Source organism: Pseudochaenichthys georgianus, chromosome 6 (genome assembly GCF_902827115.2).
Source record: "Pseudochaenichthys georgianus chromosome 6, fPseGeo1.2, whole genome shotgun sequence".
Classification (NCBI taxonomy): Eukaryota; Metazoa; Chordata; class Actinopteri; order Perciformes; family Channichthyidae; genus Pseudochaenichthys; species Pseudochaenichthys georgianus.
Genome location: NC_047508.1, coordinates 26,227,094 through 26,243,182, shown reverse-complemented (window position 1 = coordinate 26,243,182; position 16,089 = coordinate 26,227,094). Strand labels below are relative to the sequence as shown.

The following is a 16,089-nucleotide window of genomic DNA, read 5'->3' as shown; positions in this document are numbered from 1 at the left end:
ACTATCTAAATAGAATGTGTTCTTTCCCTAATTGTAAAGGCATTTTCTAAATTTTTGACAAGAACTGCTGATCTACAATAATAGTATCTTTCTAATCAGACTAAGATTGATGTGTCAAATATTTGAGCTCATACGTTTTTGTACACGATACACCATCTCACTCCTGCTTTAAAACCTGCTTTTTAAACCCTATATTCACTATTCACGGCTTCCCCCCTCTCTTTATGTCCTCTTCCTGTCACTTCCTGCTCCTCACGCTCCCATATCTCACCTTCCACACTTCTTCTTTTATTAGATTATGTGATTAAAGATCCCCGTCTGTGCTACGGGGGCAATTATGTGAACTTCCATTGTGTTTGTGTGCACGTGTGAGATTGAACGTGTTTATGTGCTGTCGCCTTGATTCAGTATTTTTGTCAAACCACAGCCATGTGGTATTGGTGTTCAGTCCAATGGAGACATGTATGTCTGCTATTGTCAATCTAAAAGGAACTTGAAGGCTGTCATCCTCATTGGAAACACACACACACACCCATACGTTCATGGCTCTTTTGCCTCCTTGCCTCTTGCCTCTTGCCTGCCTCGTACGACACATAGATTAGTTTAGACTAGAGCGATGAGGTAGAGTATTGTTTTAGAATAGTTCTACAACACAATATATGTGCTGGTTTACTACGCTGCTATCCTGCGTGCTTCATATACCACTATTAAACATTATACAATTTAAATCTGTTTTCTGTTCCCACTTGGACAGTCTGTTTCCTGTTGTTCAGACATTAAACAATGAAAAAAATGCACCATCAGTTAAACTTGGAGCACAGTACGGACGGAGGCAGGCTTTTTGTTAGTGGTGGGTGGAGTGTTTGTGCATATGTGGTGGACATGAGTATGTCTCACCTTTTTTTATATTTTAAAAAAACGATGGTGCTGCCTAACCTTGATCTAATATGGCAGAATCTTGTTTCCATGGGTACCAAATCTTTGAGCTCCTAGGATGTGAAGCAATTAGTGGGCCTTGATGAATGTTTCTGTTTACCACAGCCTGATTACAGCCAAGGCCAGGTGGGAGTGTTTGTGTGTGTGTGTGCTGCATTTTTAGCATTTATTATGCATACATGGCGTAATTGTAGGAATAATTTGTAGGTCATAATTCCTTGCCTCTGTTTCCCAGTTTAACACCAGGGTGAAGACAACGGCGTGTTTCGAACATCTGGTTCAAGCCAACGTAAGGAACAAGAAGTTGCTGAAGGACGCTGTTAAGAACATCACAGCTAAAGGAATAACAAACTACACAAAAGGCTTTGAGTTTGCTTTTGAGCAGCTCTCTATGGTAAGATTTTGCAGAAGATGTATTTTTTGTTGAAAAAAACCAACATTTTGTCTCACTTGAGTGTAATTAAGAGCGCAAGAGGTAGAACAAGTTATGATGAATGTTACCTGTGATGCCTTAATATAGTAAGCAGCTACAGAGCATTGTCTTTCACTGCCATCTGCTGGTTAAAAGTTTTACCTCAACTCTACTGTCCAGAACAGATAAATAAACATTATTAGGTGTCTGACATAGACATAAACTGACATTTCTTGAGGTTGGTAAAAGTAATTGGCTTTCTCTTCTGAGAACGGTGCATATTTACAGCAGAATATTGCTTTTAACATACCTTTTTAGAATCATTGTGTGGTAGAGAAGTGGAGTTTTGACTCTTGAAAACACGTTTATGATTGTCTATAAAAGATTATTTCTCTAGCCAAAATGGGATGGACAAACAGACTGACCCATCTTGCCCCAACCTCTGTGAAAGTACATGATTAACAAAGAACTGTTGCCATATTTTTCCTTTGACTAGACGAATGTGAGCAGAGCAAACTGCAACAAGATCATTATGCTGTTTACTGACGGAGGAGAGGAAAGAGCTTCGGCAATACTGGAGAAGTACAATGCTGACAAAAAGGTAAGTTGATGAAGCACGGACACGGACACGCACACACACACACACACACACACACACACACACACACACACACACACAGACCGGGGCGTTTGATACTGCAGTGTGAATATTTTGCTTTTATCTAAGTGTAAGTGTGCCTGTGGTAGTGTTTATTTGGCTCAGCTTGTTAGATTTCCCTTTGGGTCCAAACTTCCTTGTGCATATCCTCCCAAACTAAAAGTGTATGCAGAAGGCAAATGACGGTTTTGCATATTTTGTGCATATTTTACTCACACACGCACACACCCTCATACACATGGACACCCACCCACAGATGGGCATGTATCAACAGGTTGTACACACACTTCAACATCACTGTCATACAGTAACATCTTAGATTAAAAATGTATCTCATTCATGTTTTTTTGTAAATGTAGTTGTAGTTGAAATATACACCACTGCATGTTAAGATTATTTCTTCAAAAATAGTCTTCTATATTAATTTATCCAACTAAATGTATGTAAATAATAAATTACATTCAAATGAATTGTTTGTGACCATAGTTCTTCATAACATTATTACAGAAAAGACAATATTTTCTTACCTAAACTGAATAATAAATAATAGACATTGCTGGAATGTAAAAAATTGAAAAACAACTGTTTCTCATGTTAAAGGTTGCATCATGTTTTATATTGTTGAAATGAATCTTGTGGTCCAGGTGAGGATCTTCACCTTCTCAGTAGGACAACACAACTATGATAAAGGACCCATTCAGTGGATGGCCTGTTCCAACAAAGGTACCGTACAGTTCATAACACACATCTATACTGAATATATAGTTATCAGTTTATAACAATCCTGGTATTAAATCAAGTTTCACTCAAAACTAGACTAGAACTTGGTAGTGATTACAGTGATTTTAACCTGGTGCAAGGGTGGTATGAAACGATACTAAACATACAAGAAGGGTGGGGCAGTGATAATAAACTAATGTGGGTTTTAGAAGGGGGTAAATGGTTGTAAATGTTACACAGTCAATTATCTTATCAATCATCTCTTAAATAACATATCTTTCTTGAATCTAACCTCCCCTGACATTGTGACGTTAACCTTTGGTTAATGTGTCTTACATTTATTTAGGTTACTTTTATGAAATTCCTTCGATTGGAGCCATCAGAATAAACACACAGGTTGGAGCATGATATATATAATGTTACACATGAATTAAGAATGTGAAAATCATTAAAGCAGTAATTTGGAAAATGTGTTTGTATATTGTAGGAGTATCTGGACGTGCTGGGTAGACCAATGGTTCTGGCAGACAAGCAGGCCAAACAGGTCCAGTGGACTAATGTATACCTTGATGCTCTGGTATGATACACTTTGTGTGCTATAATTCATTTAACTGTACAGAAATAATGCTCCTGCAGTAATAATATTCCTGAGTTGATAAGAACATTTGCTTGACTCTCCATCAGGAGCTGGGACTGGTCATCACTGGAACTCTACCTGTCTTCAATAAAACAAAGACCAAAGATGACAGGAATGTCGAGGTGCAGTAAATATATACTTAAACACATGATGAGTGGAGACAACAGTGGCAGGGTTTGATGAATAAATGTTTTATCTTTTTATCATCAGCACCAGAATCAGTTGATCCTCGGTGTGATGGGGATTGACGTGTCTCTGGGTGACATCAAGAACCTCACACCACGCTTCACAGTGAGTGTAACATCCATGTGCACACACGCACGCTGACAAAAATATGTTTCCAACCAAAAGTCTTGTGACAATTCTCTCTGGTGTGAGTGATGTGATTTCATTAGATGTGTTGTTCTTTTCTAAAGTCTATATAAAGTCTTACTAGAATAAAACCTTTTGCTGTTCATTACGGACCCATTGTTGCAAGGTATAATCTTGTACTTTATGACCACTAAAGCCTTTATTTTACACATGTTTAACACCTATTATCAACTGTTATCTACAGGCAGGGTTGGGAGGGTTACTTTGTAAATGTAATCAGTTACTGATTACTGATTACATGGCTCTGAAAGTAATCCGAATACAGTTACAGTTACGTGTCTTAAAAAAGTAACGTAATCAGATTACTTTTAGATTACTTTTGGATTACTTTCTTTTTCCATCACAGGTGGTATGTTTTGGTGAACAGGAGACACAAAAAGCAAAAGGAAACTGAACGTGTTTTTACTGTTTTAATGGCTTATCAAGAGCACAACTGAAACATCACATCTGAAACGATGTAACAACATAATACACGTTTTGAGAATGCAGCTTGGGATGTGAGGAGTGAGGGACACGGCTTAGAAAGGGCGTGTCGCCTTCTGTCCTGCTAGTGTTGGCAGGACATGAATTAAAATGTCGAACTCAGACTTCATTTTAAGGACATTTCGGCCAGGGGTGTAGAGCTATATTTGTTTAAGCACCGGATTGGCAAAACAGATTGCACCAGTCTGCCTTGATCTATGAATTAATGTCCGTGACACTCACAGTATTTGCTGCCCACAGCTGTTCTATAGAAGGAACACCTCCTTCACTTCATGAAATCTCTGCAGCACCAGGAGGCAGCGGGAGGGTTAACTCAGCCTCTGAGAAGCCGAGCGCGCAGTGCCTTTCACGCACCGCCTTTCACGCACCGCCTTTCACGCACCGCCTTCGCTGTGTTAACCTTCAGAATCATAAGGCTAAAGAGCGACCGCAGGCTGATGTGTTTTAACCACACACACCTCTAAACACATACACGACTTAAACGCAGACTTTTGTTCCTCCATGTTTCGTTGTTATTGTTTCACTGAGCGGACCCGCCCCTTTTTTTTCAAACGCTCCCTTTTTTGGTCCATCTGCAGCGGTAAAAGTGTTTGTGCGCTGTGATGATTCGGCTGTACCTTTAGTAATGAATATTAAATGTTGTGAGGAAATCTTTCCACCAATAATTCCAATAAGTAATCCAAAATGTATTCACTTCAGGTTTACGAAAGTAACTGTAATCAGATTACTCGTTTTTCAAATGTAACGCGAGCTGAATACAGTTACTTGATTTTTGTATTCTGATTACGTAACGCCGTTACATGTATTCCGTTACAACCCAACCCTGTCTACAGGCATCATGTGGCTTTCTCTACACATATTTAATTCCCCACTCCTATGTTCTTTTTTTCCTTCAGATTGGTCCAAATGGATACTACTTTGCCATTGATCCTAATGGATATGTCCTGCTGCACCCCAATCTCCAGCCAAAGGTATGGCATCTGGCCCAACACATTTCTTTATCTCTTGACGCAAAGTATTATATTCTGAATTGTCCTAATGATTACAAAATCACTGCTTCTGCTCAATGAGAAATATGCTTTCTAGCAGACTGAGCTGGTTCTTTTCAGACTGTTTCATATGCCATCTCCTTATTATTTTCATAAAAATAACTAATTCTCCAGTTAGAGTATGACTTGATATCGTCAGTTCTTGCTAGAAGGTCACTCTTTACCATGTGTGATAAAATAGATATGTAGACTTGGCAGGGAACTAGCATAAATGTTTAAAAATGAAGGATGAAAAGAAGCTGCGGGGCATAAAGTAGAGATAATGTGTTTGAAAGTGAAAGTAGTACACCCCATAATAAAATTAAATGTTTTATCCATAGGAATATATCATGCTAATAGTGTTTGCGTTTTGTATGTAGATTACGTTTTATATGAAGGAAAAGAGGAACATATTTGTTTTATGGCAGCTTCTATTGTACAAGCTTACTTTTAGCCAATTCAAGTAACAACTTAAACTATGTTTATAATTAGGCTCAAACTGAAAGATCCAGCAAATCCAGCAAAACTGCGTGTGGTACCATATCAAATTTGTTTTGTCTGACTTAAAGGAAGCAGGATTTTGTGTAGCCAATGGCAGGTATTAAGATGCAACCTGGTGATAATTAGCCACGACCCCACAAGAGGTTGAAACCCACTACCTTCAGCCCGGGGCAAGCAGGTTCTTACAGGCTGCACAGCGGCCATGTGCTGCATGGGAGTTCAGTTTGTGGGGCCATGATGACCTATCTCTCTCCCCCTTCTTTGAACAAAGGAGATTTCCCTGTGTGTGTGTGTGTGTGTGTGTGTGTGTGTGTGTGTGTGTGTGTGTGTGTGTGTGTGTGTGTGTGTGTGTGTGTGTGTGTGTGTGTGTGTGTGTGTGTGTGTGTGTGTGTGTGTGTGTGTGTGTGTGTGTGTGTGTGTGTGTGTGTGTGTGTGTGTGTGTGTGTGTGTGTGTGTGTGTGTGTGTGTGTGTGTGTGTGTGTGTGTGTGTGTGTGTGTGTGTGTGTGTGTGTGTGTGTGTGTGTGTGTGTGCGTGCGTGCGTGCATGCATGTATGTGTGTGTGTGGGTCAGAGTCCTGCACGGGTCTGATTTTCACCCGCGACGTGCAATACCGAACCCGCCCCGCTACCCGCACATATTGCCAATTAGTTCTGCAACCCGACCCGACCCGACCCGTCGGCACAAGATCTGCAACCCGACCCGACCCGTCGGCACAAGATCCGCAACCCGACCCGAACCCGCATATATATGAGCAGTGAAAACGTGCATTTATTAACACACGCAGTTGCATATTTGTCTCAAAAAGCGTGGGATGTAGGTTATTTTCTCCATCTAGGATGACACCAAAAGCCTCCCAGACGTTGGATTTCGCTCTTGAGGAAGTGTTATTGAAATGCTGTATTCTCCGCTAGAGAGCTTCACCTCAGCCATTTCGAATGTGGCGCGCACAGCGAGATGGGTCTGGATGCAGACCGCAGCAAGGATGCGAATCCTAAAGGGGGCGGATCCTATAGGGGGCGTTTCCTAAAGGGTTATGAACCCCGCCCCCCACGCATTCAAGGGATGTGAATGACTCTCAGCTTTACTGTGCCTTTTCTTTTTTTTCTGCATTAACTGCTGCCATCGTGTGTTCAGAAATTGTGTAGAAGCCTTAATGTTTCAAATTCAAAGCCCTATTTCAAAGCTCTATACCAAAAATGAGAGGCTTTATTTAAACTAAACACGTGTTTACTTGAGAGTTCCTAGTCACGTCTGTTCTGTCTGTTAATAATAATAATTTATTTGTTGTTGAATTTGTGCATACAAATATTGTGTTTCTAGGCTTTACATGTTATACAAAATAAACTTTTATACTTCTCTCAAATATTTACAACAGTGCTAACTGCTCTTTGTACAGCCCAGGATGCTGATGAAAATCGTATGGTCTGATTCTATTACACTGTTGAAAATTAAATAACCTTGTATTTTAATGTTTCAGATAGCAATGATTTTTAATAGCAATCATTGATGTAAGATTTAGAAAACTGTCTTGCCTGCCACATTTTGAAGGGACACATCATCCGCCTAGACAAGTACACAAAAAAAGATACAGGTTTAACACATTGGAGGCCAGTCTAAGTGAGTGATTGTAATATGCGTGTATGCGTTTTAGTCCTACACCATAGGTTCTGAAATCGTCCTTAAAACACTTCCTATTCAGAGCAAACTCTGGTCCTTCTGTATAACTGTATAGCCGATTCTAAAAACGCCTTCTAAATCCTACATAAGTTTTCAGAACAAGAGCATGGAGACACTTGAATCCTACTACTGCTGAATCCCACATCAACTGCTTCATTTATGAGCATCAATGAGTTCCTATAACAATAATTATAGTGTTATAAGCTAATTATAATACATTATGAGTATGATGCATAGCCAGTATTACCGCTTCATTTATTATGCTCTAATTCTTCCTTTGATTAAGATGAAGGTTTAAGGGGAATTTGTGTTATGCAATTATCTTATGTGTGTTGATGTAACTTCCTTTCCATATATGCGTTGATGAAAAACACAGCTTTTCTCTCCTCATAAACAATATGTATTTATTAAAGCCATGTGGTGTACGGTACAGTATTTTCCCTTATTTATAGGCTCAACTTATCCAAAGCCAAGTTATTCATCTTACCCCTAGACTATTTGGCCTGAAAGAGGCATACAATTGAAAAAGATCAGTTATCACTGGAGATTATGAGACAGGGTTTAAAATGCTATATATTTTTATCTCACAGAGAAGCACTTCATTATGGTTGGTTGAAGCGTATTATGGATCAATCACCCAACATCAGGGGACTGGAAGCTATTGCCTAAACTATTTCTCAATTGATTCGGAAAAGACCTTGATTTTAACAGGGATTCCTTCTTTCTATCAATGTGTCATTAAAAGATGGGCTAGCTGGCAGAAAGCAGGGGGTGGAACACTAAAGGAGCCGTACAGGAGATGAGGTTGGAAACCAGACCTTTTGGGGATCTAAGTATATAACGGATCTTAGAGGAAATTCATTAATGTATCAACATTGGATTAACTCAGGTATAATTTGCATTAAAGATATGCCATAAGCTTCAGGATAAAAGGAATTGGGTAAGTGAATTATTCATTATTAGAAAGGCAATCCCTAAAAAATGGCTCCTGCTTCTAAATAATAGAAGCAAAACCCAAAGATTACATTGACAATGTACACATGGCTCTGACAGGATGTAATTGTAAAACAATATACAAGCAGACATCATACTGTACATACAGACATACTGGGAAGCTGTGCTTCATAGTCCTGTTCAGTAAAGCAAGCTCACACCCTACATAAGAGAATGGAGACACTTGAGTCCTACTATTGTTGAATCCCACATCAACTAGTTCATTTATGAGCATTAATGAGTTCTTATAACTATAATTATACAGTGTTATAAGCTGATTATAATACATTATAAGAATGTTCATAATGCATCAGACATTGGGTGCATAGCAAGTATTAGTGTATTACCGCTTCATTTATTATGCTCTGATTCTTCCTTTGAATAAGATTACATTGACAATGTACACATGGTTCTGACAGGATGTAATTGTAAAACAATATAAGCAGACATCATACATACAGACGTACTGGGAAGCTGTGGTTGACAAACAGCAAGTCAAATAATGTATGGCAGCTACAGACAATTTCTCCAGAGGGTCAATTGCCAGAATTCCATTTTCAAATATTACATGACATTCTTCCAAATATGTAAAACCTGTACAAATGGAAGCTTGTCCCTACTCCTCTATGTGCTGTTTGTTTGGTCACAGAGGAGACAGACCATTATGTTTGTTTCATGTCAATGCTTGGGCAACTCAAGTTGCTGCCCTTATCTTGTCTCTGTTCAAAGTGAAATGTACACAGAAATAGCCAAATATCATTCTGGGTCTTAACACACCCCATAGTGAAATATATAGCCTAGTGTAAACCTTATACTAATAATAGCAAAATTGTCCATCTACAAAACTTGGATGATATTCAAAGATGACCAACAAAAGTTGTATAAGGCAGACAGTGTGTATGTCATGTTAAATATCAAAATTGATCTTTTGGTTGATGAAGTCAGAGATAATTAAATCTGGGCACATATTTTGTAGTTGCTGAATTAGAACACCCAATAAAATGTTTATGTTTAATGAAGACTTTCTTCTTTGTATGTAGTATATTTTCCTTTGTACAATGTATTGGTATGTACTATACATTTCATGTTTAGTATTTGATGTGTATTGTAATGTTTGAAAAATAATAAATACGTTAATTAATTAATTAATCTTACCACCAGACACAACATGAACAAATGAATGATACACATCAGGACAGTAACTTCAACTTCAGTATTTTAGGTGTACAGAAACCTCTACTCATGTTGTTAAATGATATACAGCAATATCTTCCATAAAACGTAGTTGATTGATTTGAATAATAATTACTACCACTGCACAAACAGTAAAAAATGATATGCCTACAATTTATGAGTTTAATGTATCCTATGTTATGATAAACTATCAAATTGACTCTGTATTCATTATGATCTGTCAATAGGTCAATTAATTTGTCTTCTGTGGGTTGTATACTCTTCATTCTTCGTTTATGATTCATTCAAAGCATTAAAATAAATGAGAAACAGAGCGTCATATACCTTTAAGAAATATGTGGGGGGCGGGGTTCATAACCCTTTAGGAAACGCCCCCTATAGGATCCGCCCCCTTTGGGATCCGCCTCCTTGCTGCGGTCTGACTGCATCCAGACTCTATTGCACACAGCAGCAGATTGATGCGCTGCAGAGGTAATGATTATGCGCGGTCCCGCGGGGGAGAGGTCTGAGGATTTTAAACATTAAACTAAATTATTATTATTATTATAATATATTTATTATGCAATACCCGCGACCCGACCCGCATCATCTTTGTTTTACCCAGAACCGAACCCGGAAAAAAGCGTTTGAAAAAATACCACCCGCGAATCACCTTTTTTGCGGGTCACTCGTAGGGTACCCGACCCGATGCAGGACTCTGGTGTCGGTGTGTGCGTGTGTGGCAATACTCCTTAAAAATGGTGACTGAATCGCAGCTGGAAGTGTTTGTATGTATTTGATAAGTTGTTTTTCTGAGGAACTTTGAACCCCAAGCCCCCAGATATTTTTGAAAACCAAAATGTATCATTGTGCATCTTTTCATAACTTTCCTAGAAAAGGATTCGAAACAGGAAGCTCAGGCTCACTAATAAATATGCTGTCACTTTTCACGAGGTGAGATAAAGTAGAAGTAGTGAAGATAGCCGAGGTAGCTCCTTAAGGTAGCAGTGTTCAGTGTTCTGTACTGTAGTAGATATAGCAACAGTCATATAGTCCTTGATATGTTGTTGGCTTCTTCTGCTTTCCTATCAATTTTCCATTTAAACATTTGTTGTGACACTTTGGTTTTAGAAGTGCAGCTTGCATATGTGGGAACTAAAGAAAGTACAGTGGGAAGAGAACAAGGTTGTATTGAGATCAAGCTTGTTTGTCAAGCGATAACCTTGGAATTGTTAGAGTGAAGCTGATATGAATGTGCCTTAAACTTGAATATGTTGTAGTGTCCTGCAGGGGGCGAGTGAACCGGCTGCAAAAATAAAACAGATTGCATAGAATCAAATCAAGTTTTATTTATATAACACATTTATACATGATTTTTTGTCGAGCCAAAGTGTTGTACATAAAATAAAAATAGCCTACAGTAGAGACACTTTACAGCAAATACAACAGCACAGATTGTTCAGAATATCAGTATGAGAAAAACGACACCCTCTATCCTTAGACGTTTAAGTTAACTCATTATGATGAATATAAGTTTATAATCCCATTAGTTAGTTGTATGTCCTTATAAATACAGCATGTTTATTTGTAAAGTATGGTCCGATTTAGAGTTAGTTTCACAATAAAGCAAAGTATTTTTTAAGGCATGGCCCCTTGAGATTGACAGGTTGATACCACAATTTGTTCGAACCTTTACCCTTTCACACTTCATGAAAGTTAATGGTACACATTTTTTCATTTCAAATGTCTTGGAGTTTGGTTGTCCTTCGCCCCACCCTCTTGTGTCACTTCTGTTTCCAAAAAAACAAGATGGCTACGGCAAAAATGCCACCCTCGAGGCTTAGAAAACACCATTCCAAAAGCCAGTTCTAGGCGTTATGGTGGCTACGTCCACTTTATACATATGGTCTTTGTTTGTAGCACATATCACTGATATTGTGTATTCAAGCTAGACGGCGTGCTTATTATTTCCCCCCCTCATCAACCGTTAGTACAGTGTGTATGTGTGTAGGGCCTGTCAATCACACACTGTCTCATTGAATCAATCATGGGATCTCAATGGGACATCAGGTGAATAGTAATGCTGACCTTCAGCCCTGTCAACATTTCCCTTGACCCCTGTTCCCTTTCTTTAATTATGTTTGTACATATTTCATATTCATTGTACAAATCACCTCAGTTGCAGAAGCATTATTTGAATCTGACATCCAAGCTCACCTTTACAAATCATCTGCTGACATACAGTATTCTCTCTTGTGCTCTTCTTTTCTGACTTCTTTTTTTGCATTTGATCTCTTTCTTTTGCTGTTCCCACCACCAGTGTTCCCATGTTTGCTCTTTTCATATGCTCTCCTGTTTTTTCGTTGTTGTGTTAGTTTGATGTTTCATTCAGTGTTGTACCTCTTGATCTTTTATTCTTTCTTTTCTCATTTTCATGCTGAGATGCTTCCTCTTCATCATTTTTCTTTGCTGCTTCATTTATTTTAACCCTGCATCAAATGTAAGAAAATTAACACATGTTTTTTATTTGATTGAGTATTTTTGCTTTATTGTTTATTGCATGCTTTTTTATTTTAACCTTCAGTGTCTACTCTTAATTATTTTACTTCTTTCAAAGTTGAAATGCATCCTTGCACATGTCAACATATTTAACATTTTTTTTTGAGTGAACAAACGCTTTGGAGGAGAGGCACGTATCAGATTCCATGTAGTGCTGTTTTATAGAGAAGCACTAGATTATTGCTACCATTTTATACCACCATAAAGCCACTCAGTCGTATTGGGTTTTTAAGACAAAACATTAATAGGGTCCAGTGTCACTTTGTATCAAATCTGATTCAGCTGTGTCTGGTGTCACAGATATGTTGTCAAAATACTGCCATATGGCGCCCTTTGTTTTTTATACCACGGATTTCATTGGAGTCATATGTTAAGGAAAATGATTGGCATTACTCTTGAATTGAAAATAAAAGAGCAGTATGGCTAAAATAATTGTAATACACTTGATGTAATTCAATGCAATGCCAGTTCTAAGATGCAGGGGATTTTCCTCTCAATGGCCGATTGCCATAGCAAGAACCCATTTCTGAATAACAATCGTAATACGGTCGTCTGAACTTTATAACATTTTACTCTATCAACTCAGCACGCTTTCGATAAAGTGATATGAAAGGGGGTTATTACATTATAAACTTTGTTTCAAGCAATGCAGGATAAGGCTAAAGGTTTATTCTGCTTTGTTCACATCAATCCTCTTATTCTGTCATTAGGTTTGTGCGTGCGTGCAGTATTATTGGACTCTTCAGACTGAAATATCATCCTTTTTCTCAGAATCCTAAATTCCAGGAACCTGTTACTCTGGACTTCCTAGATGCTGAGCTGGAGAATGACATCAAAGTGGAGGTGGAGTGTTCTGATATATTGAAATCCCCCTGACAAACACACACACACACACACACACACACACACACACACACACACACACACACACACACACACACACACACACTCACGCAAATATTCAGTGGAGGATATACATCCAGGCAGGTATTCGGGTGCCAGATGTCTCATGTCTCCTCATAAAGCTATCATGACAAGCCCCTGCATGTGATTTACTCAGTGTTCCTAATTTATTAGCCTGCGGTTATGAGACAGAATTTTTTTTAAATCCAGTGAAACACAGTTAATTTACACTGTCTGTTTCTTCATCTCTCCCACTAGATCAGAAAAATGATGATCGATGGTGAGACAGGCGAAAGTACCATTAACACTCTGGTAAAAACTCAAGATGAGGTAAGAAAAAATACTCAAATAAGCTTAACGTTTGGGAGAACTTTAAATGAGTTTGGATACTTTTGTAGAGGTCGCCTGCCATGCCTGCCATGCCTGCCATGCCTGCCATGCCTGCCATGCCTGCCATGCCTGCCTTACAGCTGAATACTCTGCAGAGATGTTCACTGACTATGTAGGCAAACTGAAATACCAATATATTAGGAGTGCTAAGTGTCTATCATTGTACAAAGGAAAAGGTTTCTTTTTTGTAACGTACATATACTGTTGCAAAACGAACTATTTAAGTAATTCATATTGAAGCAGCAGTTAGTTTCAATATTTATTATCATATTTCATCACAGATTATATAAAAACAATTCTAAAATTGTCTATTTCTGTTCACAACATTTTTCAAAAAGAGGTAACCACAAAGCGATATTTAACTGAAAATACTAGGGAAATGTTTACTCAGAATTTTTCTTCCACACTTGCCCCTGCTAACATCTCAGTAAATGAGCTAGTGGATCATTTTAATTCAAAAATTAAAAATGTTATAGATGCCATTGCTCCAACTAAGGTAAAGGAAGTGTCTGGCAAGAAAATATCTCCATGGAGAAAGGCCATGACCGTGAAAACAGAAAAAAGAGAATGTCGAAAAGCTGAACGCAGGTGGCGAAAAACAAATCTCCAGGTTCACTTTGAAATCTATAAAGAGAGACTTGGCCTTTATAATTTGGAATAGAAAAATGCACGACAATCGTTCTTCTCTGACATCATTACCAAAAACAAAAACAACGCACGTGCCTTGTTTGCTACCGTCGACAGACTAACTAACCCCCCAGTGTCAGTAGCCTCTGAATTTCTATCCACCAGGGCATGCAATGATTTTGCCTCCTTCTTCACTGACAAAATTCAGAAAATCAGACAAGCAGTCAGTGCCTCTGCATCAGGTACAGCAAATCTGTTGTCTCTGTGTCCACTTAAAATCAATTCAAACACCATGACACAATTTCATCAGATTAAGGAAAAAAACCTAGAGGACATTATTCAACTTCTGAAATCCTCCTCCTGCTGCCTTGATATTATTCCAACAGGATTTGTCAAAGATGTTTTGCCTTGCATGGCCTCAGATCTACTTCATATAGTAAACAAATCTCTTCACTCAGGTATTTTTCCACAGTCCCTGAAAACTGCAGTCATTAAACCGCTCTTAAAAAAGAATAATCTAGATGCTTCAGTAATTAACAATTACAGGCCCATATCAAACCTCCTATTTCTAGATAAAATCATTGAAAAAGTTGTTTTTCAACAGTTGAGTAATTTCTTGCATTTAAATAACTGTTTTGATGTGTTCCAGTCAGGCTTTCGTCCAAACCACAGGACTGAGACTGCTCTTGTAAAGGTCTTCAATGACATCCACTTAAACACAGACAGTGGCAGAACTTCAGTGTTAGTATTATTAGATCTCAGTGCTGCGTTTGACACTGTTGACCACAACATATTACTAGACCGACTGGACAACGGGGTGGGACTTTCGGAAACAGTTCTAAATTGGTTTGAATCCTACTTAAAGGACAGAAACAACTTTGTTTCTATAGGTAAATACACATCTGAGTTGACAAATATGACATGTGGGGTTCCTCAAGGCTCCATCTTGGGGCCTTTTCTCTTTAACATCTACATGCTACCACTGGCTCAGATAATGAAGAACAACAAAATAAGTTACCATAGCTATGCAGATGACACACACATTAACGTAACAATTTCACCAGGAGACTATGCTCCAATTCAAACACTGAGTAAGTGCATTGAACAAATCAATGACTGGATGTGTCAGAACTTTCTCAAATTAAACAAAGATAGAACTGAGGTAATGTTTTTTGGAGCCAAGGCAGAACGTATAAAAGTTAGCGCTGAGCTTCAGTCTGCAATGTTCAAAACAACAGATAAAGCCAGAAATCTAGGTGTAGTCATGGACTCTGACCTGAGTTTCAACAGTCACATTAAAACAGTTACTAAATCAGCCTACTATCACCTAAAGAATATATCTAGGATTAAACGACTAATGTCACAGCAGGATTTGGAAAAACGTGTCCATGCTTTTATCTTCAGTAGACTCGAAAAAAAAATCTATTAGAAAGCTGCAGCTGATTCAGAACGCTGCTGCTCGAGTCCTCACTAACACTAAGAAAGTGGATCACATCACTCCTATTCTAAAGTCTTTACACTGGCTTCCTGTGTGTCAAAGCATATATATATTTCAAAATACTGCTGCTGGTTTATAAAGCACTGAATGGTTTAGGCCCAAAATACATTTCTGACCTCCTGCTAAATTATGAACCATCCAGATCTCTCAGGTCTTCAGGGACTGGTCAGCTTTCTGTCCCCAGAGTCAGAACTAAACATGGTAAAGCAGCGTTCAGTTATTATGCTCCAAATATCTGGAACAAACTCCCAGAAACCTGCAAGTCCGCTGCAACTCTTACTACTTTTAAATCCAGGCTGAAGACTTTTCTTTTTGTGGGTGCTTTTAATTGAACTATTCATATCTTAGACTGCACTGTAACTTTTATCCATGTATTTTTTCTTTTAATGTTTATTTTATTAGCTTTTCTTTTCAATGACTGATTTTAAATGCCATTTTCTTAATGTCTTTCATTTTTTGTAAAGCACTTTGAATTGCCTTGTGTTGAAAAGTGCTATATAAATAAACTTAACTTGCCTTGC

The 16,089-nt window shown here is 38.3% G+C and overlaps 1 protein-coding gene across 1 annotated transcript in view; it reads left to right on the top strand.

Moving 5' to 3' along the window:
• The window catches only part of LOC117448686 (voltage-dependent calcium channel subunit alpha-2/delta-1), a 100,909-nt gene that overhangs the window by 66,216 nt on the left and 18,604 nt on the right, over window positions 1-16,089 (top strand). The window contains exons 11-20 of the mRNA XM_034086033.1: window positions 1,172-1,330; window positions 1,845-1,949; window positions 2,651-2,729; window positions 3,073-3,122; window positions 3,214-3,303; window positions 3,411-3,485; window positions 3,574-3,654; window positions 5,115-5,189; window positions 12,922-12,993; window positions 13,312-13,383. Of these exons, the coding sequence (XP_033941924.1) occupies window positions 1,172-1,330; window positions 1,845-1,949; window positions 2,651-2,729; window positions 3,073-3,122; window positions 3,214-3,303; window positions 3,411-3,485; window positions 3,574-3,654; window positions 5,115-5,189; window positions 12,922-12,993; window positions 13,312-13,383 (858 nt within the window). The remainder of the gene's footprint in view (window positions 1-1,171; window positions 1,331-1,844; window positions 1,950-2,650; window positions 2,730-3,072; window positions 3,123-3,213; window positions 3,304-3,410; window positions 3,486-3,573; window positions 3,655-5,114; window positions 5,190-12,921; window positions 12,994-13,311; window positions 13,384-16,089) is intronic.